This window comes from Neopsephotus bourkii, unplaced genomic scaffold (genome assembly GCF_033783945.1).
Source record: "Neopsephotus bourkii isolate Nb327-2 ecotype Australia unplaced genomic scaffold, CSIRO-AGI_Nbou_v1 NB_1630, whole genome shotgun sequence".
Classification (NCBI taxonomy): Eukaryota; Metazoa; Chordata; class Aves; order Psittaciformes; family Psittacidae; genus Neopsephotus; species Neopsephotus bourkii.
This window is the reverse complement of record NW_026902105.1, coordinates 11,519,393-11,546,592: the sequence shown is the minus strand read 5'-3', so window position 1 is coordinate 11,546,592 and position 27,200 is coordinate 11,519,393. Positions and strand designations below refer to the sequence as shown.

Here is a 27,200-nt window from a genome sequence, read left to right as displayed (position 1 = left end):
CTGCTGCATGTGAAGGATTCTGCACATGGTTTAACCTACACCACAGTTTATTTGTAAACATCTGTTACATGTGCCAATAATTTAATTGAACACAGACTTTGTACAGTTCAATGTATAATATTAACAATGTCACACTGGAAGAGCACAACTGGGTTCAGTTACAGTTGTACTTTAAAACCATCATACAAATACAAACCATCTGGAACACTGAACACGGAAGCAAAGAAAGATTTGAGAACAACGAAAAAAAAGAACTGTGATGTCATGATCAAAAAACCTGAAAACAAACGTAACACCTTCTAGTTGGCTTCTGAGCATCTTTAGGTATATGCATCTAGACTGAACACTACTTGGGTTGTGCCAGAGCACAAAGCCAATGTGTCTTATGCAAGTTAAAAACCTCACTGAAGACAAAATTCAAATAGCTTTACAGTATGCAATGCATGTGATTTTCATGACTGTCAATGAAACTACCTGAAGAAAAGAAATTGATTTAATTTTTCTTTATTTGCAATACAATATAAAATACTTTATTTTGGTATGACGATCTTTAAGATCTTATTTTTTACACCATATTTAAAACAAAAGTCACATACTTTGAGTAAAGCCTCTGGACCATCCCAAGCACTGGCGCTGTAGTTGAGTTTCAGGTATTTTATGGACTTCTTTGGTTGCAATCTGTTCAGTAAACTTCAGATATACAGACTTGAACAAGATCCTAAGCTCGTGTTGACACTTAAATTAGAGTGGCTCAGGTCTAAGAAACTGTAATGTATCTGGAATTCTCACCAGTAACTGTAAAATGATGGGTATTTAACAACTCTGAAGAGCAAGCTATTTTTATTTAGAAACTTGACTTTAGACAACCTAATAACAAAGGGTATCCTTCACTTAGTAACACTGAAGAATATGCAGTGAGAATGAGAAATTTTCATCTATTTTCAAACTTCCATACAAGTTGCACTGTCATCACTTTACATACCAGTACAGACAGTGCGTAGCAAAATCTGATACTATACAGCAAACTAGTTCATCTACTGCAGCTCCCTGTAGCACTTGAAGTAATATCTACAGTACTTAAAGTGTAAGACATCACCTACTGCTTAGTTCCTCTACCGTGCTTAGGTATTAGCTTAATCTCCACATAACAATTCTCATAGTAAATGTTTCCTCTGGCATTTCTAGCAGATTGACATCCAAGTCCTCTTTAAATTTCTCTTGAAGGAAATAAGGCAACTTAGAAAAAATGCTATGGAGAATACGCACATCCAGTATAAAAGTCACTGTAGTGTAAATGATCGACTTTATATAGATCATCTAGCTCCATTATATATGCAGAATACCAAGTTCAGCTGCTGCTGGTAGAATACAAAACCACAACAGATGTAAGAAAGCAGCACTGAGCAAACTGAAGTACTACAGATCCAGTTTCTTAAAGCCCAAGTCCTACACTTACACACTTTAGGAATGTATATAAAGCATAGGTTAAAAGGAAGAATGGGATTTTCACAGTTGTAACTGAAGTCACTGCGTTATCCTGTGGTGGTAAACTTGTCCTTTGCGAACTTCTGTCATGTTTTTTCTTACAGCCACGCAGAAAAAGATACAAATCAAAATGTTGCCATTTTTCTCCTTGCTGTTGTCCACCATCACCTACGCCACAGATTCTTGGTCCATCACATATTGTAGGCTTGTGACGACAAGACAGTTAAGTCTCATTTTTAATGAGGACTATTTAAAACAAGGCAGTTCCAGTAAAGAAGAGTTGTCAGAGTTCTTTAGACAGCTGGGTTAAGAGTCTTAACATTTTACATCTCTTCTCTTTGTGTGCTCAATGGGACAGATTCTTTTTAAGCAGGCAAAAAGTTTTTAATGCCTAATATAAACAAAGTGAAATCATGCTACATAAAATCACCCCATACAAATAGAGCCAGAATGTGATTTTAAATGAAACAGCTCACTGTTAATGTTTATCAGCAGCAGCAGCTCATGGTTCAAGGAAAACAGATTAGAGAAGCCTCTGCCTACACATTCTCTGCTGTCATCTTCCTTTACTAATGACTACCGTGAAAAATCAAAAGCTCTGTTCTTACGAACATTAATCAACAGGACAGATCTAGCTATCTACCTTAAACTCAACTTACAACATCAGGAGTTTTCCCACAGCAATCATGACCAGCTTCAAATAACAATAAGAGACTAACTCCCAGTGTGATCAAATCTCAATCACTCCTGGTTTTATATAAAGAACAAGATGAATCCCTTATCATGAAGTACCCCATGAGCACAGCCGGCCACTTCAGCCCTTCCATAATTCTGTGCCTCCATCAAATTCTGCCAGAGGTGAAACTGCGCCACTCATCTTCAAAGTGGCCTTAAATGATCAGCAGGCCTTTGCATCTGCACTAACTCAGCCTCCTGCAAGCATCAAATCTCTTTGCATTGTACTGATTTGCCAAGGCCCCAGTGTTAAGCTGAACTACAGAATTCAACAATTCTTAATGCCCCATATCACCATATTTTGTTTTAAACAGTTGGTATCACTGAGCTTTCAGAGGAAGAGCTGAATCTCTTACCTTTATACAGAAAGATCTTCAGTAATACAGTACAAAACTAAACAGAATTTATGTCTGAGTAACGAACATAGAAAACTACTATTGCAATTTTGTGGTGACAGCATAGAAATTTAACAATCATCAGAAAGCCTAGAAAGGGCATGTTTAGTTATAAAAGAAAGATTGTCTCAAGGTAAAAATAGTGCTGACAGCTAAAAAGCTCTCTGTTGCAGCAAGATATGCAGTAATGTGTAACAAGTTCTAGACAGTTTAAGCACTCCCCCAATACTGCAACACAACATATTTTGTAACACTACTTTTACATGGGTTATGCTGCAGCAGCAGTACACTTCTTAGTGGTTGGCACTAGGAATTAATCATAATAGAAGAAAGGCATTTAGTGATCAATGCATGAGAACCCCTACTTGATCTGTTCCTTAGGTGTGGTTGAAATAAACTGAGGAAGGGGACCATCCATTCCATTCGGATAATACGCCTTCTTTGAACACAAGATTCTTGGCAGGAAGTGGAACACCCATATCTGAAGAAATAGGCTGCAAAAGAGAACTTGAAGAACCAGCATCATGGAGCTGATCCAGTGTTGAAATACCTTCCTAAAAGCAAAAGGAAGAAAAAAAAAAATAGTGTCTTAAAAGCAAGACAAACAATAAAGGATTTAACAGGTCGAATATTACAGGCTGATCTAATCCACAAATACACTTACTGTTTCTGAAGCGTGTTACTTTAATCCAATAAATACCAAACCATTATGGAAGTAAAAGGAGAATAAACAATGGGAAGCATGAAATAAGCATACAGCTGCATCACCTGCATCTGTGCATACATTATTTGGCTTCCAAGAAACCTTCAGGGAAGCCTGAAGCTTAAAAGTGCAGGAAAGACCTAGCAAAATGAATGCAAAGATAAAATCGTCAGGACAACTATCGTACTGCTGTTTATCCCATACTGTGATAAGAGGTATATATGTATTTGGAGGCACTGACTTGATCATATTTAGAGTAGTTTTATTTCCCAGAAGTTTGGTTTTCTCCATTTAAAAATCACTTCAACACCTTTTATTTCTTCAGCAATAGAAGTGCATCTCAGAGAAAAGAGCTGAGAGATTAGAACAGGAGCCACTTGAGACTGACAGATGGTTTCAAGGCTTCAAACCTACTGGAAATCTCCAACATTCTCATAAGGAGGCAGTTTCAGGATGACCCCATCCATAACACTACCTGGTTAAGTAACTTGCAAGTTCCTTTCCTTACCGTAAAGACAGTTTCAGAGAAAAGTACTGTAAGACATAAGCAGCTAAGCAGATTCCATGCTACATGTAGACATGCTTTGCTAGCTTAAACTTCCATGCAGAACTATAGCAGGCTGCAGACCTGGCATTTCTACTTACTTGCTACACAAAATCACTATTCCCTGCTCTTAGAAACATCCTCTCAGAATATGCAACTTTTCATATTTATACTCATTCAACACCAAGCTCTAGAGGATCTAGAGTAGTGTAAAAAGTAACTTAAATGAAATACACATTAATGGATATTATTTTTCCTACAGGAACAGCATTGACTTGAGATGCAGATAAAAAAAATCTCAAAAGATCAGAATATCCATGGTTTGCAGTAAGTCTCCCTAACATATCTAAGAAGCAACCAAGTAACCAGCAGAGGAGGCTGTGTTACAACAGGAGGAGTGAAGAACAATTGTGCTGTGCAGTGAAAGTAATTACACATAAGAAGCAACCACAGAAGAGATAAGTATTAAATAAGGCTAGAAAAAGGATAGGGAAGTACTCACTTTTCACTACCAGTAGCATCTGACATTGATAGTACTGCTACAAAATTACCATGTAAAGAATAAGTAAAACCAAACCATGCAAGTTTCCATCCACCCAAGAATTGCAAGAAGGAGGGCAAAAAGGGATGACAGACTATACAGAATGATTTACATCTGGATTATTGTTCCTTACCTGGAATGAATGAACAAAATTAAGGACCTGAAGAGACAGTTTTCTACTGGAATGTAAGAGTTTCTGAAGGCTGTCAAAAACAAAAGAGAGGAAGTTATGTCTGAGGTGCATAAACTTTTGTTATTACCACTATAGTAACTTGCTCACAAGTAACTCTAGTAGTATGTAATATCACATGACAAAGCTAAAAGCTTCACACAGAAAGCTTAATATTGTCATCACTGAAAAGGTGCTTAACTTACCTGCTCTTGAGTCTAGTCAGCTAAATGCTATTTTCCCTACCATTTGCACCACACTAAAGTAAAACTATCGCAACTGAAAAATGCTATTTTACATAAGACATTAATATATTAGAATTTATCATGTCTCATGCTTATCTATGAAAGTATGGTAACATGGCATGAGCAACAGATTAGTGACACACTTAAAAAGCAGGTCAACTACTATAATAAAATCCTTAAGCCATATTTTCAAGCAACCTTATTTTTGTTCCCTAGAACTATGCCCGGAAAGAAAAATAACAACCCAAACAACAAATAAACCACAAAATCCCATTGTTGAAAGAGTAATCCTTCATAAAGAAAAGCTACAGTAAAAAGCAGAAGGTAGCATGACCATAAGCCATGACTAAACTGGGCAAATAGGATACCAATAGTAAAGACAATTTCCACAAGAGCTAAATGCATTTTACATCAAAGCATTACCAGTAAGCCGTCCTCTCACCCCCACCCCTCAACAGTGAGGAGGAAGAAAGCAAGCCAGTGCTAGGAAGGGGAAATGAGCAGGAAGGCACCCAAATTTACTTTCATTTCCTGATCTTGGCTCAGTTCTATTACAGTCATTGAGCTGTAGGTATTATTTTTTTGCACAACCTCTGGACATAACACATACAACCTGTTAAACCAATAGCTGATAAATCACAGCTCACCTTTCCTTTCTACATAATCCATGAGTGGCAATTTTTCTGCAGACCTTCTGATTCAACTCGGAGCTGAAGAGCGGAATGCCAAAGCATAATTCCAGGGGAACCCATTCCAGTTCTGTTGTGGGTACTACAGGAAGTAAACCAAGAGACAACCAAATTTGAAGAAAAGACAAAGGAAGAATACTGACCCCAGAATCAGTTGGATCAGAATCCACTGGATGATTCACTCTTTTTAAGACAGGACATTTGCAACTGCTCGAAGATTTAGGGAAAATGAATTTGAGGAGGAAGCGTGGCACTTGTCCCAGACAATACTCAAAAACCATGTGTTCAGATCCTTAAAACCAATATATCTCAATGGACTGAAAATGTTTAGTACAAACCATCTGCCATCTTATTACCTTCAAGGCTTTGCTTGACTGCAGAATCCATTGGGGTTTCTTCTATTACCATCTCAAATGATTCTGTACTCCCATTCACATCAGATCCTGATGCTAGGTCAGCCTCTCCTAAAGGTGAAGCAATTCTTACATTAACATACAGATGAATATAAATTTAGTTACCAATGGATGTAAGGAACATGACACAAGCTTTGCCTAAAGACCAGACAGCTATAGAACTGGAGGAGGGGATATAGAGATACATATGGCCTGACTCATATTTTAGGGCTTAGTCACTAGGGATAGAACCATAGAGTCATAGAATCATAGAACAGTTAGGGTTGGAAAGGACCTTAAGATCAAGTTCCAACCCCCCTGCCATGGGCAGGGACACCTCACACTAAACACACTTACGAAGATTAAGTTCTTGCCTGTAACAATGACACAACTTTGAAATTATTCTTTTTTCTTCTTTTGACTGTTCTAGTCCAATGATTTCTTTCAGCAGTATCTGCAATTTCTTAGCTAGTCACAAAGAATAATAAACCTACTGCCAATAGATTTGCACACAAAATGATTTCCTGTCTTGGACAGTATTTCGTAGAGTTCCAAAGCAAAGAATTTAATCCTTTGTGAAAGTGATTGTAAGCAAAATTAAGGGAACACAGTCAAAAATGACTATTATTGGTTACCAACCTCTTCCGTCAGAAGCATCGCTCAGCTTCCTGTTAGCATGCCGACTTGAAGGATTCAGCATAGTGACATAGCCACAAAAGTGCTGCAAGTCTACTTTGTTTCTCAGTATTTTTAAAGCCGTATGAATGCCCATGTTCACACGAGAGAAGTCTAGTAGGAAACAACACATATTCCAGCTTACTTTATGAGAAACCTCTTCCATAACCTTACAGTTCATCTCTAGGCCAGACTAAGTTTCTTATCTGATTTTTTTTTCTCTTGTAGTATTCCATCTTAGCGATCACATTGGTAGGTCTGGGATGACAGATAATAACAGTCTTTCCACACCAAACACTAGTTACTATTTTACAGTACAGTAAAAGAGCAAAGGAGAACAAAAAATGCAAACAGAAGTCTCTCTCTCTCACACACAGACACATACAGACAGCAGAGGAATCAGACTGCCATAAAGTACTGGCACTGAAAGAGCTGGACAATTCAATACAAGATACATGTCCCACGTATCTGAAATTCCAAAGAATCAGAATACAGTATTAGAGGTTAACAAGGAGCTTCGACATTGAGTTGTTCATGCCTTCAAGATTTTTCACTTAGCATTAAGTAAAAAAAAAAAACAACAAACAAAACAGACATCCCAGACAGAGTGAATATAAAAGTATCTCATTTTGAACCTAATAAAAACAAAATTAGGAAGTTAGCTTTATTTCTAGTTGGCCCAGGTTCTTCTATGTGGCTTAAATAACTTTAGATTTCATATCTGCCAATGCATACTTTTTATGATAGCTCTCAGTTGGGAAGGCTACGGCCTCAACTATGCCAATCTTGTATCCCACTCATCAGTAGTATTTCAGAGTATGTTAATTCCTGCCTTTCAAAACCATTCAAGCTAGGCAGACTTTGGAGAAACAGATTTTGCTAGCTAAGCTCTTCCGAGGGAAAACCCATCCATAATAGTTTCTAGTGCTACTAATCAAGATTGTTTGGTCAGTTTTGGTCTCATCAGTCTTACAGTTAAAGAGATGCTAAAATCTTCCATATATTCTATTATTTATTCAGTTAGTAAATATGCTGGTTAATAAGCAAGTGTGCCCAAAGAAAAATCCAGAGGTGTTTGTGGGAGTTACTTCTTTACATCTGGGCTAGGAAAGAAGACAGGCCAGAAAACACATTCTAATTAGGACAGGTAAGCTACAAAGGAAAAGACTGTATGTCTAAGCTCAGATCAGACTTCTTAACAATCTAAATAGGTCTTTCAATTTTCTTATCAACTTGACTTGCAAGTCCAAGAAAATCTCTATTAAAAGGATTACCGCAACCTGACAGCACAAGGTAATGTGCAAGAAAGTTAAATACGGTGGCATAGAGATCACATTAAACAGTCGATTACCTCCCTGCTGCTCGGCTTCATCAAATGGGAAAGGTATGTGCATTGTTTCTCCCATTCCATGCATGCCATGCCCCTGAACATCAAGAAATTAAATTAGAAGCAGAAAGATATAATCATCAGCTTAGCTTAGCCCTACTTATGCTCCCTTTAAAGGACCAACAGTGACCTTGAAGCAAATGAACAGATAGACATTTATACATTAAAGTTCTGAACAGTTTATACATTTCAGTTAGCTGAAATACATAATTAAATAAAATACACAGGAGTAAATACAGTGAAGTTAAACTTCACTAAAAAGGGGTAATTTCTTCTCTCCAGTTACAAGTGGGCCTTTGAGAATGTGTAATTTTATGTTTCTCACAATATTAAGCATCTATTTATTTGAATGATTAATTCTGAGACTTCAGCTGAATAGAAGAAACAGAAGACAAAGCTATTTTACTTCTTCCAAACAGATGAACCCAATGTATGGGGCATGTTTTATTCATACTTTACCATAGGAGCTAAATACTAAGCACTCTGAAAAAGTGTGTTTCTCAAATAAATAGTTCATACTCCCAGTTACCTTACACCACTGCTGTCTAAAAAGCTTGTGAGCTCTTCACTTTTATTCCAGTTACCAATATTCCCACTCTTATAAATCCACACCTCACTTTTAGCTAGCAAAACTCAATTCTGTTTGTCTGTAATACAATAATGCACACATAATATGCATTCAGTTCAAACCCTATGTCTTCAACACCACTGAATCATAGCAGCACTGGCTACAGAAGTTGAACATATTTTTCAGCTCTTGGCAAAAGTGCAGCTCTCCTGCATTGTCCTATATCTCCTATACAACATAACAGGTTAAGTGAAAAAAATCATGCATGTTTTCATCACTTATACAGAGCACACTGTACCTGAATTAGAACTGCAGAATGCGTTAAAGCATCATTCAACATTGTGAGCACGTTTGAAGTAGGAACTACTCCTGGGTCATGACCCCAAGATGTTATTAGTAAGCGATCATAAGCCTAGAAGAGAGAAATTAAAAGAGTATTTACAGCAGTAATGGACTAGCCAAGCACATAAAGTAAAATACTAAGAAGTTAGGCATTATCCTATTGTAATTAGTTACCACAAGTAACTACAACTCCACAGTGTAATACTTTGTACCAAGGATCACTCAGAAGTTTGCCAACCTCAAAGTTTGGATGTTATTTTGCATAGGAGACATCTCCCAGCCAGTCCTGTAGAGCTGTATGGCCATTATGGCAGCCTCCTAGCAGATAGGAGATGAAAATCATCCCACAAACTTAAAAGCAAAATATAAACTAGATAAAGTAATAGTGCCTACAAAGAACAATGGCGTATCAATCCCCAAAAAACCTATCCAATGGGGAAGGACTGGAAACCCTAGTTTCTCAGTTTTCAGTTTATTCCCCTGCATCTCCATAAGTTTTCTAGAAATGTCTTGACAGTTCCTTAAGAGGACACTACAAAACAGCAACAGGAGAGAAGCATTCACATATGCACATAGAGGAAAAAAGCTCCAGTAAGTCTGTGACAGTGCAGAATGTGGGATCATCTAGTACAAGAAAATCTCAGCTATCAGCACACAGAGTCAAGCAGTACTGAAGTTTTCCAAGGCTTTCCAAGGCTACCACACTAAATGATTTTTACAAATAAAACTGCACCCTCCATACATTTACTGGCAGTTTAAGCTAATGACAGACTAAAGTCTGAACCAAACTCATCACCAATGGTCTTACTGCTTAGAAGCCTAGATTCACTTAATCCTATGTTATCTTAAAGTGAATCTTAGAAATAGAGGTGTCTACAGAATGTTTGAAATTGGAAAGGGAACGGCTATGTGAAAGGTTTGAGGAATGGAAAATATATATATATAAATCCTAGAGCCAGAGATGACTGCTGAAGGTCTCCATACCATTCTAATGTATTTAGCTCCTCAAATCTTTACTCAGAATCATGACACGAAAACTGTGGAGGCCTCTCTGCAACTATATATTTGAACAATATTATTTTACCAATTCCAAACCAAACGCAAACACTGCCAAGTGTCTCCAGCCTTTCAAATCAAAGTTGACAGTTACAATTTTTGGTTCAGGCAAGTTTGTAAGTTGCTATAGCCACTTCTACCTAGGCTTAACGAGCATACGCAATACCCAACAGTACTTCTTCATGGCAAATTTGTCCTTATTAGCATCTCAGAGAGAGAATGGGACAAGGTAGCATCTGAAGTATTTCAGGCATGAGTCAATCATTTGCACTGATTAAATTCACAGTGACTGCAGTACCACATTTTACACTAAAATTGAAGGGGGTAGCACCAAATACACTGGAGTCACATTGTGACAAGGGAGCATTCTTCTTTCAAAACGTAGAAAGAAAACAAACCAAAATACTATATAGTATTTCCTTCTAGAAAAGGCACATCACCTACAATTAACTGTACCCCTGACCTCATTCGTTACCCCTAAATAGCGTACAACCTACCTTTGAAGTGTCTGCAGAAGGGAGGGAGAATAAATCCACACATACACTACCTGAAAGATGTCTGGAAGCTTTCGAAGACGTGTTCCTTTAGAGAGCAACAGAGAGGGTGGCCCTTGTCCAGTTATGTGGTATATATACAGTTTGAACCAAACTGAACTAACTTCTGGTATTGCAGGTCCAATATGCTAAACAGATTATTCAAGAAATGAGAAGGAACTTAATATTGCAACTGTTATATGCACATATAATTTCAGAATCAATAGTTTTAAATAAATATAAATCTAGCTTATCAGCACAGGAGATCAAATCCATTACTCTGCTATTGATGATACTCTAGGTGCTTAGCTCACTACTGCAAGACTCTACAGAAAGGTGCAAGTACGGTATTTTGACCAACATAAATTCAAGAACAAAATACTTGTCCTTAACAATTTATCAAGTAAAGTCAATAAATTACATTTAATTTACTAAATAGTCCAGTTTTCCCTCACTAAACACCTTTTTTTTTTGTGAACTGCAATATTATTCTACTTGTCAATAACTGCATCACTTTAAAAGGCGTATCAGTTAGATGTATCCAAAACAAAGCTATGAAGACACTGTATTTCTAGACACTAGGAGGGGAAAACTCCAGTATTTTTTCACCTGAGGTGTACAACTGCTGATAGGACGAATTTCATTGGTGAGTGGTGCCATGGAAACCAGCAGAGTATAGTTTTTGTTGAGAACCCTGCTGCAGGTAGCTGGATCCAAGCCAAGCAAACTCTCACAACGTAAGAGGTCCAAGGGAAAACCTATACGAAAATGTAAGATTATTAAATCATCACTTAAAGCAGAACATACAACCCAAACTATGATTTCATATTTTCCATTCTCCTCTAAGCCATGAATACAATATTTTCTACAAGTTCTAAGTGACTGGAATGAATTTTAATAAATCTGTACATCAGTTTAGCAACTTAAGTCATACAGGATTGTCTGGCACAGAACTACAGTTTGCTCCTCAGGAATGAACTGATGCAAGGAAATAAGCACAGAAATACTGAGGAAGCAGGGTAAGATTTGAAAAACAAAAGAAATCAATGCTCATTAGAAGACCACTGACTTGAAAAATGTTTCTGTGACAGAACAATCCTGAATAAACAATGACTCCTTTATATGGCCTTCAGAAGCACATGATCTGAAACCAATCTCTTAACCAAGTTCAGCCTCTCTTGCCATCATTATGCTTTAATCTGTTGCATTAGATCTTAAGTCCAAGCTTTGCCAGCCACATGTCATTCAGCAGGTAAACCCAGGAATGCAGGTTCAAAGAATGATGAAAAAGTGATGTTTTGGCTCTAAAATAGTCTTAAATTTGTAGGATACAGACTGCTTTCCAAAATAGCAGCTTAATCAGATAGCTGAGTCCACAGCAGATAAGCAAACAAACTTAGAAGGAATTCCTCAGGCATTCACTGTACCGTTACTGGGCTGATCAGGATGTACAGCTTGTGCCACTAGGTCTTTATTATGCCTCAAAAACAGGATTGTGTTTCTCAGTGTTAGTGCATGATCAAAGTACCGCTGTGCTTCTCCTTCACCTGTGCTTTGAACCTAAACAAGAAATGAAAATAAATGCATAAAAATGACAGGTTGATTCCACAAGCATCAATTACACAACAGGAAAGACTAACAAATGAAAATTGTAAAGCTTTGTAATTGAGTAACAACCCTGAAGCTTAAATGCAACGGTGATCTACAGCAACTATTAAATGAAAAATGAGTCTTGACCATGGTAGTCAAAGAGTACACAATGATGGTATCTATAGATCAGAACTACAACTCAAGAGTTTAGGTAAAAGGATTTAAATGTCCAGTCATCCTGACTGGTATAAAATTACACAGCAATTAACAGCAGTCCTCCTACATAATTTTCTAGTTGTCCTTCTGGAACTATCTTTAACAGGTAGATAGGTTAAACATTCCAGGACATAATGGCCAAATTTTCCTACAAAAATGATGTGCAAGCTTTCAGAAATATTAACACCTTACTAAAAAAAAAAAAAGTGATTTCCACTGAACAAGCCCTAATGCAGGTGTGTATAGATACATTGGACACATGTAGATCATAAACTCAACTTTGCCCATCAGACTCACCATACTTATGCACATGCATGAAGTGTCCCTGTATAGATGCCAGACATATAAATGCTGTGAATCAGAAACACTTAAACTGAACCACTTAGGCTCGATATGATAAGATATGCTTGCTCTTACCACTGTATTGCTAAATAAGCAGGTTTAAACAATGAAGACACTGGGGTTTTGAGGGCCCTTTAAGACCTCAACTGCTGAAAAAATTTGATCAAACATGTAACAGATTACCTTTTCCAGCTCCACCAAGAAGCTGTCAAGACTCTCATCTGACAGTTTCCCAACTTCAAACATCGTGACTGCATGACTTTTCAAGTTCTGGAACAACAAAACTGTCTCATTTCTTTGAGAATGGAATAAGCAAGTAGAAATTTCATTAAGAAAAAACATTTCTTAACAACAAAAACCACAGGGTTTTTTTAAGTAATTACAGCTACATTATATTGAAGTCAAAGTATTTTAGAGCTTTATGTATTTACTCTCGGCATAAAACATTGAAGAACTTTGACATACTGGTGAAAGATTTCCCATCATTAAAAAGGCAGTGAGAGTAGAATCAAACAGGAAGGCAATACGCTTTGTGTGTCCACTAGACAGATTCAGGCTGCTCACGCTGGCTGTTTCAGCTAACAGAGAACAAAAAGAAAATATATGATCATATTTATTCAATTTTAAATACAATCATCACGTTTCATTCACTTAAATAAACAAGGGGGAAAAGTTATTGCCATACTGAGTAGAACAGAATTCCTTTATCACTGCTAAGTTACTGATTTACTTAGTTCAGAAGTTGGTATCTTTGCATCAATTGATATCTATAATACAGATCAGCCTCATCTTCACAAAAAAAGCTATCTGGCTTAAGGATTTTAAACATGTAGTAGATACCACCGCCCCCACTGTATATTCCATATAAAAAAAGGATCTACACAATCTGTTTTACTCATTTCTAGACCACTTTACAGCCTATGGCACTCTAAAAGTCTCAAAATAATTGGTCCTAATGTATTAAAATTTACTGATAGTGCTAACCTGGATCATCTTGACTGTTGGTATCTGTATCTGTGGCTGATGACCCAGCTTCCTGTATAGGACTTCTGTTTTCCCCACTGTCCCATGAAAGCAGCATCTTTTGAGGGTCCAAAGTACTCCTATTAATGTGAATTAAAATCCACATCTATCGGTCACTGTAGCACCAGAGAAGAATCTCTGCCTTCTGTGCTAGTAGTCCATGCATAGGCATACCTCATCCATGCCTTTCAATACTTATAAGCCCTAAATCGGTCAAGCTCAATGTCTGTCAGAGCCCTGCTTTAGCTTCAGCAGAAAAGTTTATCTGGGGGGTTGAAAATACCAGATTTTGAAAAAGAGAGATCTGAGAAAATCAAAACACCATAGGTGAAGAAAAATCCAATGGGGAAAAAAAATTAATCTAATTCACTTTGATCTCCAGTCTAAATTAACATTAAAGAAAACTCAGGCATAGATGTCATTTTAAATGGCTTAATAGGTATAAAACTAGAAGTGCCTGACAATTCTTAATTAATAAAGCATAGTACTTCAACTTGGAGAACCTTTTGTTGATTGGTATTAACATCACTTTCCCAAGATTTAATATAGATAAACATGTATATGAGTGTCAATGACAGAAGTGTAATGGTACTTGACAGCAAGCAAGCAAACTTCGGGTACATATTCACTGACAGCAGTACCAAGAGACACCGTCTCTGTAGTAATAGCTGCTATTTCTGGCCCTAGAAGTTTAAAGCAAACATACACTTGTCTCCTTGAAAAGTAAGCAATTAGGCATCAAAAAAAAAAAATATCAAAAAGGCAGCACTAAGTGACAGCCACAAAAATAGCCCATTGAATATACAGGCTAAATTATTATCCCTTATCATCAGATTAATAGAAAGAGGATCAAGTATTCTTGTAATTATACACTTACTTCAGTCTGTTTACTGAAGGAACATTCTTCCATGATGGATGAAGATTATCCAGATTTATTACTTGGCCTTTTTTATGAGCAAAGCCCAACCGACAATACATGGAGACAGCATTCTGCAGAAACACACATACACGTAATCAGCAATTGCTGGATGAAACCAGGTTGTACAATACTGAACTTTCCATACCAAGTTCAACAAATGCATTATACACACATACCTTTACTAAAGATAAGTCAATCTCCAAGACATTTGCAAGCTACAAAAGAAATAAAATAGGAAGATGAATTAACAACGGAGTATTAACAATGCATAGCAATTTACTACTTGGTGGCTTTGGCATCTGTCTGTTGGCTTTCTTTATTTTTAAACCCAGCCTATACTGGTAGGAACAATTTTGTCTTCATTGAAAGCAGTGAAAAAAGGGGATAAAGGCAGTCCTGGGGTAATGGTATGACTTCATTATCTTGAAGGTCTTTTCCAATGATTCTATGATGCTATTCAATGATTCTATGATTGTGCCACTTGAAAGCATGCAAAAGAAATATGAGGTTATCTTCCACTATGATTTCTGGGTGAACTACGTACATCAGAAGACAGTTAAAGAAGAAAAATCTGGGATATATTCAATAGGTATTTTTCAGGTGCGTATTCACCAAGTTTTGAGACTAAGTACTTATATGATTTTAGTATGAGAAATGTTTTTAGAAGTACTTATGCAAAAGTTACATTCTTATTTTAAGCCATCCCCCTGCATGTTTTCACTGCTAAAGTAAAAGTTATTTATCTCCTTTACTGCACACTATTAAAACAGATTCTGTTCCAGTTCTAGGTTATATAAAATACTCTACATTGGTGACCACTGTATGAATTCATTCCAGCTGATATTGATTCATTGAATTGAAGGTACCACTTCAAGCCTGAAGCACTGCTAGTTACATTCAAAATAAAAGAAACAGGTAGGATCTTAAGCCTGCCAATACCTCTAGATAAAATCACTTGATATTGATCCATCTCTCTGCATTAAGTATTTTCATCAATATGCTTTGAGCCCTTTCAAATACTCTTATCTCCACAACACAGGGCTTTACTTACCTCTGCCACATTCGTGTGTTCATCTATTGAAACAAATATCTTGTACAGGAGCGTTTCAAAGTAGTCACCTTGCACTCTGTTCATCACAAAACCTTCAAGTGGTGGCACTAAAAAGAATTACTTGCAAAATTACGATCTGATAACTTTCCTATTAAACTGAAACCACATGAAACCAGAAAATAAGTTTACACTTACTTGGTTTTCACAGTACCCATAATTTTGAGGATTTACCAGTCATAAAGAATAAAAGCCTAAAGATAGTATACATGGTGTTTAAAGTTCTCCCAATCCTTGAGTAATAATTTCAACATGTTTTCCTGAAGAGCCACTCTACCTCACATCATAGTCTTACAGTCTCCAGCTCATCCACTACAGATCATTTCCAGTCATCCAGTCCGTGAAATGGTTTTGTAATGTGAATGGAGACTAAATCATGGCTCTGATTGAAGCTAGACACAAAATAACCCACCTTTACCACACACTCCCGAGCTGAGACTCCCAAAGCTATTATCTAAGCAGTAAGGCTCTTGTATTTTGAAGACTTTCACTTAACTGATCCCCTCTACAGCAATGACAGGTGCTTCTGCATGACCAGGTTCTAAATGATTTGTGCCTTTGCAGATTATACTGAATTCAGAAGCCCCTGAGACCTAGCATAGCATAATGAGTTGTTTAATGGGCAGCCACATGCTGTGCTAGTTCAAACTCCTACACAGTCCCCAGACAAAGCCCATGACTATAACTGAGGTCACAAGACCACAAAGGATGGAACTGATACCTGTAAAAACATTGCAACTGTCTAGAAAATAGGACTCAAAACCCCACATCCTTTTGACAAGGCAACTATTTTTTCTATGCCGTTTTTCCTTTTCATTACATGCATAGGAGGATACTTCCTAATTCATGCTGTTAACTCTTTAAAAGAATCTCATCTTACCTAAACATGTATACTAAATAACCTAAGAATTCAAGTTGAAACAAATCCTATATACAATAAAGGCAATGTTTTAATAGGGTTGAAAACATTTAGTCAGGAAAAAATGTCATATCTCTAATGTTTTCCTTAAGCAAACTTATCCACACACAAGAGAACTACAGGATAACTGACATGAAACTAAGAAAACATTGGTATAAAACCATTAAATATTTACTTACCTGCTATACAGCTGTCATCAGATATTGGTACATCAAGGTAAATAAATCCTTTGTTATACAAACCTTTATAAAAAAAAAAAGTACAACATTTTAGAAAACAACATTTTCCAGAGATTTTCCCATCAGCCAATTCACAATTTGAAGTAACTTTTCCTAATTTCCTCTACAGTGGAGTATTACTTTGCAAGGCATGGATCAATAAACCACATCTAATATTAATCAGGTGTCACCCTAAACCAGGGTTCTTTACTTGCAGTCTGATGCAGTACACCTGGAGCTCTACAAGTACTTCAGGTCAGCACAGCAGAATGACCAAAGCAGCAGAAGATTTGAAAAAGATGAATGCAGCACTGACCAAATACTAAATTTTCATCACCACCACTGTACTGGAAAGTGAGGTATTTTTATCCTCAATTAGTTTTGCCAGCTGAGGATGCTGGCTACATTTTGGTTCTTCCCTAACTTAGGCTGGAACTCACACACTTCGTTGCATGGACACAAACCACATCAGTACTGAGGGTCCTCACATGTAGTTCCCTCACATCTTCACCAGAAGGCTTTTTTATGTTATTCCAAAATAAGTTCTGGTGCACTTCTGCCCAAGGCATCAGAAAAGCTCCAGCAGATAGAGATGAACTTTGCATAGAAAAAGGACAGTAACATGGCAGATTTTAAGATTACACTTTCCCCATGAGATTGATTTGAGCACAAAGCATCACAACTGAGTTATGCTGTGTAGGTAAGCCAGTGAGAAGCTTTTAAGAAAACAGAAAACATTTCAGCATGGTTTTCTTTAGAGCCTGAGGTCTGTAAAAGCTTTAACAATAAACCAGAAAGCTAAATTACATAGTATAAAATAAGACGAACTTGTCATTAGTGGTTTACTTGGCATTACCCAAGATCACTCCATCTATGACACGTACATTACAGCGAGAACGAAGTACACCAACTACCCTCAGGTGAAGTGCTACTAAATACCTGAAGTAGCATTGCCAGGATGATTAATATACACACAGCTCACCCCAGCTATAGCATGTGTGTATGTATCTATAATTTATCTAGTAAAACTACTACCCCAAATAAAATCTTTAATTAAATACCTACATTAAACCTACACTAACTTGGATTTTGATACAGCTGATCAGCACAGGCAGCAACATATACTCAGCTATGCAAACTGACGTGCACCAACCAACAAACCAGGTGTAATAATGGATCAGGATGACATTACAAGCCATCAGCACGCTGAGGGTGCTTTTCACTGCCTCTCCTTCAGGTTCAGCTCTCACAGCTCATACATCCTTACTCACTGTACATGAAATGTATCGATGGCATCACAGTTTGGGCTAAACAGTCCTCTTTTCCCATCAAATCCCACCCTACCGGCAGTCCTTTACATTAATAGTCTATACATTGCTTTTCTACCCAAGAGTTAGGGTAGACAGGCATGTTAGATCCTTCTAAACCTACTAAATCCAAGCTGTAACCCTCTCCACAAGTTAACACATGTAAAGAGAAAACATTTCATGATCTTTCAGAATCTGAATTTTCTGAAGCCCTATACTATTTCAGATACACCCCAGAGCTAGAATTTCATATACTTTCTCTTTGGTTTGGGATTTTTGTTTTGTTCTACTTCAGTGAGTGGAATTCTCCCTCAATTTCATAGGCAAACTTCAGTGCACAGGTTTGATTGCTTATAGTAAGCCAAGCATTTACCAACAGACTTCTCAAGAAGTCTGTCACTGAATTTGTATCCCCCTTGCCTAATGATTTGTCTGTATCTAATACCTGTTACACTGAAACAGGCAGACATATGCACATCATTCTTCAATGGCAGCTGCAGTCCACTGGGAAACAAGAGAGTCTCTAAGATTTAAACCCCATTTTTATGGTGTTCCAACAGTACAAAAGTCATGAAAACTCTCCTTCAAAAAAAAGGAGTAACGTTTTGCCACCCCAAATTACCAACTCTGACATTTTTGATTTAGTTTCTCTTGTCCTCATCTACACCCTTCTCCCCCACTGTCTTTACTGACAGTTTTTAATGAAAGTATTTGTTGAATCAAACAATAACAGAGCAACAGCTGCTAATGGCTCACTGTTAAATCATTCACAAGATCTAGACTGCAGTCCACACAAGCTTTTATTTTCCTCTACCTCCTCTTATGCTTCAGCTGTCTACACTTCCTTTTATTCCTAGTTTTCAGACACTTCTCTCAGAATTTACTAAGTAAGCAAGATCTCCAAACAGAAAAGGAATGTTCATTAAAAACTTACTGTGAACTACATTGAAGTCTAATGCACCAGCAAGCTGAGGACCTGAATCAATTATCTTATCAATAGCAGACTTCTCTGACGTAGTACAAATCTAAGTGAAAGAAAGCACGTTAGTCTTTAGTGGAAATGAGTCTATGCAACTTACTTAATACAGCTCATAAAAAACCTCAAACATGTCAGCCTCAAATCGGTCATAAGTAATATAAGAATATAGCAAGTAATCTATATTGTTAATAAAAATATTTGCACTGAAGAATTCACTGCAGTTCCTGTTAAAGTCTTAACATGTTTTACTCTTGTCCCCATACACAATTATGCATGTTCAAGGAACTGTACTTAATTGAACAGGTATTTGGTAAGTGAAGTCCACGGTATAACAGGTTTGCTCTTTAAAACTTCCAACTGAGTCTTCAGTCACACAGCTGGAACCATTCCAGGAAAAGGCCCATTACACTATCTAAGTAATGTGCTTCAGGTTAACTACTCTGGGTTGACCAGATGCCAGAAAGTAAGTAGTCACTGCCTAAGATATTCCAAATAGTAGCCAAAAAAAACTTTCATCACTGCTTTAAATGTTCCAATCTAAACAAAAGACTTGCAGAAAAGGAATTAAATCCAGATCAGACGAATAGCTAACCATAAAAAGAAGCTATGAGAATGAAGTTGAGTGAAGATGAAACATTAAGTCAGCTCACAAGTTTTTCATGTGCAAACAATGAAAAGAGACACAAGGAGTAGAAACAATGAAAACATATAAAGTGTACTAATTCAGATTCTAATTACACAAGATTCAGTCAAAACTGAGCTATTGGGGCTTAAATATTAATTTAAGGAAACACATTTTGTTGCTTGTTCCCTACAAAGCACATTACCACACATATTAGTTACCACAGATTGGTTGACACAAAACCACTTCAGTATGGTACACAGCGCAGAAAGTACAAAGGAGGGAAAGGCAGAATATGTCAACAAAGAAAATACCACAATTTCCATGAGCTCTGTTTCCGTAAGAGTTGTTATAAACCTGCAACGTAATCTTTGTGTATTCTACACATAAGGAAGCCCCTGTTTTCAGGGGCTATCAGTACTGAAGCGAAATTAGAGATGCTATCCATGCTGAAATACCTTGATATCATCCTCAGTGATGTAGCCAGACTGCACGACCCACCACGCTTCTATAGTGATCTCCACAGGTTTCACAGGTAACAGATCATGAGCAGTTTTCCTTCTGAAAAATTTCTGCAGTGGTACAGTCCATTTGAGATAGTAATAAGGAGCACTTCATGTGTGCAAACAGACATTCACCTTTATATAAGTTTATTTTTATAAACATCTTTTTTTAAGTACCTTATATTCACAGCCTGGATTCATACAAACACTATTAGCTTTGTCATTTAGTCAAAGTTTCCCTCCTCTCTCAAATCACATGAAAGTGGGAAGGAGAAAAATCACCTACATCTGATACTGTTAAGTCTTCCCATATTTTCATCCATATTGTATATGTCACTATTTAAAAGCCCTGATATCCAAACACATTAGGATCAAGTCCAAATTTAAACTGTTCATGACATTTTTTAATGTGAACAGGTCAGAGAGCACAGCAAACAAAGTATACAAATGAGGGATCTTAAAGACGTTCAAGGATCTTAAACACCCAAGAATTTTAGGAACATATTTTATTTACTTCTAAGGACAAAGTACTACACATTCTCAATAAGCATGGTGCTAAAAAAAGATAAGAGTAAATGTCACTCCAAGAAAGACAAAAATGGAGAATATTGTTTATTTATAGACCTAAACAGCTTCTCTTACATTGTACAGCCATTACTTTTTGGTTCACCCTATCAACTTCATGTTTTTCATACTTTTGTTTGGAGGAGCATCATGAAGTTACTGAAAGAGCAAGAGCTTCCTGAAGGAGGAAACTGTTGTGAACTGAAGGGTCTATTTCTATCAACAGTCATTGCAGTGGTTTCCACATGTGCTGTTCACATGCAGCAATGCCTGTTCAGACTCATTACTGTTGTCTTAAAGAAAAACATACATGCTATAGAAATTTACAGAGGACTGTCCCAGAATAAACTCTGATCTCAACCGTACCCATAGAAACATGGAGTATTTCTTCCACAACCAGTATCATTTACCATGTTTATACTGGCCAGGAGATATTAGTTATCTGGTGCCATAGAGTAAATATAGCTCTAAAAATATAAGCTGAAAAAAAACCAAATAAACAAACCCCCAAAGGAGCACACGCTTAGCAGTGAGCATCTTTTTCTTTAGTAAACTTTGACTTTAAATTAAAAAGCTCTTTTTTAACTTCAGGAAACATAATTAACAACACAACATGCCACATTACTAAACTAACCAGGCCCATGAAATTATTCCATTCTTCACTTCCTATGAAATAACATGGGAGGGGGAAAAGGGTGAAGGAAAGGGAGGGGAAATTAAAGACAAACTTACTTTTGAAGACCTACATTGGTTCATTAGATCTATATACTGATTTCTTCCTATACCAAGAAGTCTTAGACCTGAAAAATAAGGTTTTATTTCTTTTAAGACAGGTTTAAGGTACATAAAACATTCTTCAAAGGATCAGACTACTTCTGTAATAATATTTTTAATTACTTTTTCTTCACAAATTAAAAGGATAGTTATAGTAGCTCAATTCAGTTCTAACAATTTGACAGAGAACCATATGCATCTAAAACAAGAATCCCTCCCCATTAATTTACTCTGTACAGATTAAAAAAACCAATCCTGTATCACTCAAGTGACAGGGTAGCAGGGCATAATCCAACCCTTTTCTCTCCTACACTCACAACAGGTAATAACTATGCTTCAAATTAACAGGACTAAAGTTGAACCAGATTTTGGTCAGTAACTTTTTCTTCCCCCTTACATAGCTCATACCATACACTGGATTAGAACTCTAAACTAAGAATTAGAGCATAAAAGGCCACATAAGCTTCTAAGAAAGACGATTAAAATACAGTTGAGTTAAATTCAATCAAAATTTAATTCCATAATCTCTAGCTTTCAACCATCAAGGAACTATGAACAGATACTAGAAAGCTACTCCTTAGTTTTAACCCATATTCTCAGTTTTAACTCCAACTTTCTAGTTTGACACTAGTTTTTATGATGAAATGTTAATAAAGATGATTAACTTAATTACACCATAGTTACTAACATACAGCTGCTGCTAAAATAACAGAATTGTGGGCAGGAGGAGGATGGAGACAACCACAAACAAAAACCAGGGAAGCCTTTCCCTACTCCATACTCCTGACTAACACTAGATTTCCAACAAGTTATGCGGCACTGATGTAAAGTCTTCCCTTATCTGTTTCTCCAGTATGAACATTACATAGAGGCAAACCAGGAACAGTTAACTGTTTTTATTTTTAAAGGATCTTGTCAAACAAAAAACCCAACAAACCCACAAACAAAACTGTTTTCAGGAGCTGCAGACTACTCCTCATCTGACTGTACACCGTCCTTAAAGAGAACTTTATAAATTCATACCAAAGGTGAGGAATTAAGTCTTTAGCTATAAATAACTTCTAAGAGACAGATTCGATTAACACCATCCCTAAGCCAGCAGTTTGCATTTTGCTAAGATTTAGCAATAGGCTACTGCTCTTACTGTGTTCTCTTCCACCAGGTTAAATGTTTTTTTCTTTCATAATCTCCCTACTCCACACCCACAAACCGCAATAAAACATCTGGGACATCCGGAAGTGTCATAAGATACCAAATTCTCCTCTCTTTCCTGGTATATCATCCTTCAATCTTCACTGACCCTAATTCACAGCAGCATCAACAGCCTTCAGCCTTTCAGTGGCTTGCTAAAGCTTTCTTCCCAACATATGCCAGAAAACACACTAGGGAATGACCAGCAGCTCAACTTGCTGACACACAAGAGCGAGTAAGACCTTCATCCCAGAAGTCCAAGCAAACAGGAATGCAATACAAGCAAGGCCAGAAGCTGCACAAGGTTTTGCCTGTCTGCACTCACAGTAGCCCAATTCCAGCACTGACCATATGGATGGAACTCAGTATGGAGAGCACATGCTCCTTAATATCCTTAGTTAAATGCTTCTGCACCTTTGTTCACATGCTTGTGTTCAAGCAAACAGATGCCAACAAATCTGTTTTCAGAAGCTCCTTATTTCCAACTCAGTGGATGCAACTAGTAATGCAACTAGAGAATACTTACAGTCAGCAGCAGTGAAGTTGGGTAATGAATCATAGCTTTTTTCACTGTTCATTATATCCTAAAAAAAAAAAAAAAGCCAAGAAAAATTAGCTGCAGCATCAAGAAAGTTATCATTTCAGAAAAGCAGGTCCAGCAGTCTGCCTGCCTTTTAAGAACAAAATGAAATTACACCAAATCTATTAAAGTCAGTTACCTTATCAAACTTGCCAATTACTTGAGTAATCATTAACTTATTGTGTATCTGTCTCACAAAAAAATGAGACTTCTGTTTAAGCTTTTTAAAAAATATTGACTGAAAGAATAAACATAATACTGCATCTGTCTTTACACAAAAAACAGCACATGGAATCGCTAAAAGTAATAACAGAGCAAACTAACAACTAAGCCATTATGGCTGCAATCACTGTACACAAGATACAAAAACGCACTTCTGATATCCAATGACAATAGAAGAAGGTTGCCAGAGTGCTGGCAGAAAACAGAACCATCTTTGTTCTCTTAACAAAAGGATGTGCTTCCAGCTTTTGAAAAAGCTTCTAATAAGGTTAAGTGTCTTTTTTAAAAAGGACACAAAATAAAATAACCATTCAAAGGTGCTGGGTTTTAAAAATGGTAATTCTCTTTGTTTCATTAATCTAATAAAATGAGATATTTCTTTTAGTTTGAAGTGAAGAGTCACAAATCTCAAACACCAAAAGAGAAAGACAGATGCCAGAGTAAGCCCCACCCCAGCTCCACATGACAAAGTCCAGCTCTTGAAAGGTTCATGGGGGCAGAAGGGGAAATAAAACTGCAGTCACAAGCAGTTCTCTAGAAGCCTTTCTTACTCTTTCCTTACTTATTAGCAGACCCCACCTAAAACCAACCAAACTACATGATACTGCCTCATATGCATTACAGGGCCATTACCAACATCTCTAAGAAAGAAAAGAACATAGTTCTGTACTCACCTCCATTATGCCCGTGTAATAGGAAAATGGTGTTACCCTCAGACCTTTTACCATGATGTCAGACAAATGATAAGGGTACAACATGAGATGATCTCGACTGTATTTTAACAGATCCTCATAATATTTGCGTTCATCTTTCTTGACATGCTTAACTACAAGGGGAGGCAAAAAAAGAGAGTTATATTGTTCTATAATGTTAAATCAAAAAAAATCCAAACAAAACCAGTGTTACAATGAAAAGATTACAAATAGTATAATGGCAATTGACAGAAAGTTAAGAACAAAATAAAGGACTGGTGGAGGTCATTCATTATCCAAGGATTTCTACATAAAAGTATTCCCAGAGCCTTTCAGGACAACATTAGAAGAGACCAGATTTATCTTACAGGTTACCATGAAGCAGCCCATTGAGATACAACTCATGCAGGCTGTAGAAAATCATCTTTTAATTAGCAAAACTATTATCTATCTTTGGGAAGACAAAAGAATGCAGTCAATAAAACCTGAACTGAAAGTCTGCAAACAACTCATAGCAAATAGCTCATGTGGGTCAGGGCCAGTGTCCACATCTCATCTAGTGACAGATGTGGACTTTATTTTATTAGTCAAATCCTCTCTTAACATCTCTTAATTCCTTGGAAAAGGGCAGCATAACTACAGGAGGACTTCAGTTCATCCATCAACTCAGCAAACTTACAGACCTCATTGCTAGAAAAGCTGCCAAATGTACTCAAAAGTCAAGACTCTTGATGCTTTACCATTTAAAACTATTTACTTTCAGGGAAGGAAGGAAGGAACTTTGGTTAGAGCTACTTCATGCAGTTTGACAATAAAGAGGCTTCCAGACAGAAGAACTGAGTAGCAATTAGAAGTTACTTAGCTTCTTTACTCACCTAAGTTATTCCTGTATCGTAACTGATTGCGGATGCTGTAGAGTACGACCTGCCTTTCATATTCCCTCTGAGAGTTTCCAAGACCCTTGAAAACATAAACGCATTTTAGCTGACACACACAAAATTGCTTTTAGCCAAACCACTGCAGAGTGTCTCATGAGCAAACATAAGCAGGCAGCTGTCATTACTCAAGGCAGTCCCCCAGTTCAGCAGTTACGGTATCTTTAGTCTCCGTATGAGGTCAAAAGTATCTTTAAACTGCTCTCTCTACACAGAATGCAGATTTAAGCAACAATCTTTAGAGTTACTTTTTTTTTTACTAGTACCACTCTATTAGAAAAAGGAAGCACCTAATTCTCAAATAAAATGGTTTAGAAAACATGAAGCATCAAGCATTTTACCAAGCATCCAGCATCTTGCAGCCTTGAAGAATTACCCAGTAGTGTAGAATAAACCAAGCATGGTGAATGACAGGTAAAGCTTCAACTGCTGTACATAAGCAGCCTACAGCGTAAAAACCAAATAATGAAACAGCACAAGTTATAGCTTAACCCAAGTAGGGCCATCAAGTGATCTTAGGTCACAAGATCAAGGCGTAAGCACAGCACATTACTTGGCTACCATGACAGAAGATAACAAAAGAGAACTTTAGCTCATGCTTTGAATGCCTTATTTAAAAAACTGCTCCCTTAAAATTATTCATATTACTCTTGTACTCTGCATCTGCAGCAAGTGATCTGGGTTTGGGGGGGGTGGGGGAAGAGGGGGGGTCCCTTTCCTGGTTCCCTCATGATGCTCATGTTAAAAAAGAACCCTGTATAAAAAAAGTACTTTACTGTATATACGTGATAAACAAGTTGCACGCATACAGAAGAATCAGGTATTTGAAAAGAAACAGCCAATATCACAGGCAGGGTCCAATTGATTAAATATCCAAAGAAGGATCCAAATATTTGCTTGAAGTACAAATATATTACAGACTAACATGAAATTAAGCATCATTCCAAAGCTTACATTAAAGTAGATAACGCATTAAATACTGGTATATTTTCTACCCTGAATCACACAGCCAACAGCAGGGCACTCAGCTGAACAGGTAGAGAGAAATTATCATTCATGCCCCTCTTATAGCACCTGAAATCTGAAACTCAAGGAATTCAGCTACTCAGGGCCTGCAGCTACTACTCATCCTTTGTGCACAGGCAGGAGCTGTTTAACAACATCTGCTTTCAAGCAGCGTAAGACTTCGGAAATGAGCGCCTCCTCTCAACTTGACACAATACCTCCCCTCTGCTATCAGAGGCCCATTAAACCCAGCAAATCAACATTTCATGAGGTTTCCTCTTTCTCAAGCCACTCACTGTAACAGTTCCCAAGCTACGAAAACACAGTAAAGGCTGCATAGGCCAACACTGACACCTGTCCTGGGCCAGCTTTCACCACTGGGGTTGCTGAGGGACACCCGCCTCAGCACAGGCTGAGAGAACCCACCCCCCATCTCCCACTGCCCACATAACCTCCAAAGCACCCCTACCACCCCTCTCCTCACAGAGCCCCTGAACGCACGCGTTTAACCCCACATACACACCCCACACCACTCCCATACCCCGTTCTCCCCACATACACCACACATACACAGGTGCTCTCCCTAGTAGGGCCGCGCACCCCCGTGCCCCCCCTCCACACGTACATCCCGCACCCTCCTCACACCCCCCCCTCTCCCCGCACCCGCCCCATGTCCTCACTCTCCCCACAACCACACACGTCCCCGCCACGCCGGCACCCCGGGGCACGCAGGGCTGAGCCCGCGCCTCTCCCTGCCCCGCGCCCGGCACTGTCCCGTCCTCCCCTTCCCCGTGCGGGGCACTCGGCAGCCCGGACCCTGCCCGCCCGCACCTGCTTGACGCTGGCCGGCAGCCGGCCCCAGGGGTAGTTGTGCCGAATGTGGAACTCCACGTCGATGTTCATGGCGAGCAGGCCCGGCCCCGCCGCCGGGAGGCGCTCCGGCCCAGGGCAGTACTGCCCGCCGCCCGCTGCCTCCCGCCCGCCGCCGCTTCCGCGTTACGCCCCCCGGAACCGCCTGCACACATCAGTTCC

At 38.0% G+C, this 27,200-nt stretch overlaps 1 protein-coding gene across 1 annotated transcript; it reads right to left on the bottom strand.

The window, feature by feature from the left end:
• Positions 1–26: 26 nt before the first annotated feature.
• On the bottom strand, positions 27–27,200 carry FAM91A1 (family with sequence similarity 91 member A1). Its single transcript, XM_061373504.1, has 24 exons — positions 27,000–27,200; positions 25,104–25,188; positions 24,211–24,362; positions 23,261–23,318; positions 21,502–21,569; positions 20,161–20,274; positions 19,036–19,126; positions 16,756–16,818; positions 15,601–15,707; positions 14,726–14,764; positions 14,508–14,620; positions 13,592–13,710; positions 13,073–13,185; positions 12,791–12,877; positions 11,887–12,019; positions 11,069–11,217; positions 10,474–10,608; positions 8,827–8,940; positions 7,925–7,997; positions 6,538–6,687; positions 5,863–5,970; positions 5,465–5,588; positions 4,537–4,606; positions 27–3,169 (listed from the first exon to the last, which is right to left on the bottom strand). Exons 1-24 carry the CDS (start codon positions 27,069–27,071, stop codon positions 2,993–2,995), a joined length of 2,514 nt encoding a protein of 837 aa, XP_061229488.1. The 5' UTR covers positions 27,072–27,200; the 3' UTR covers positions 27–2,992.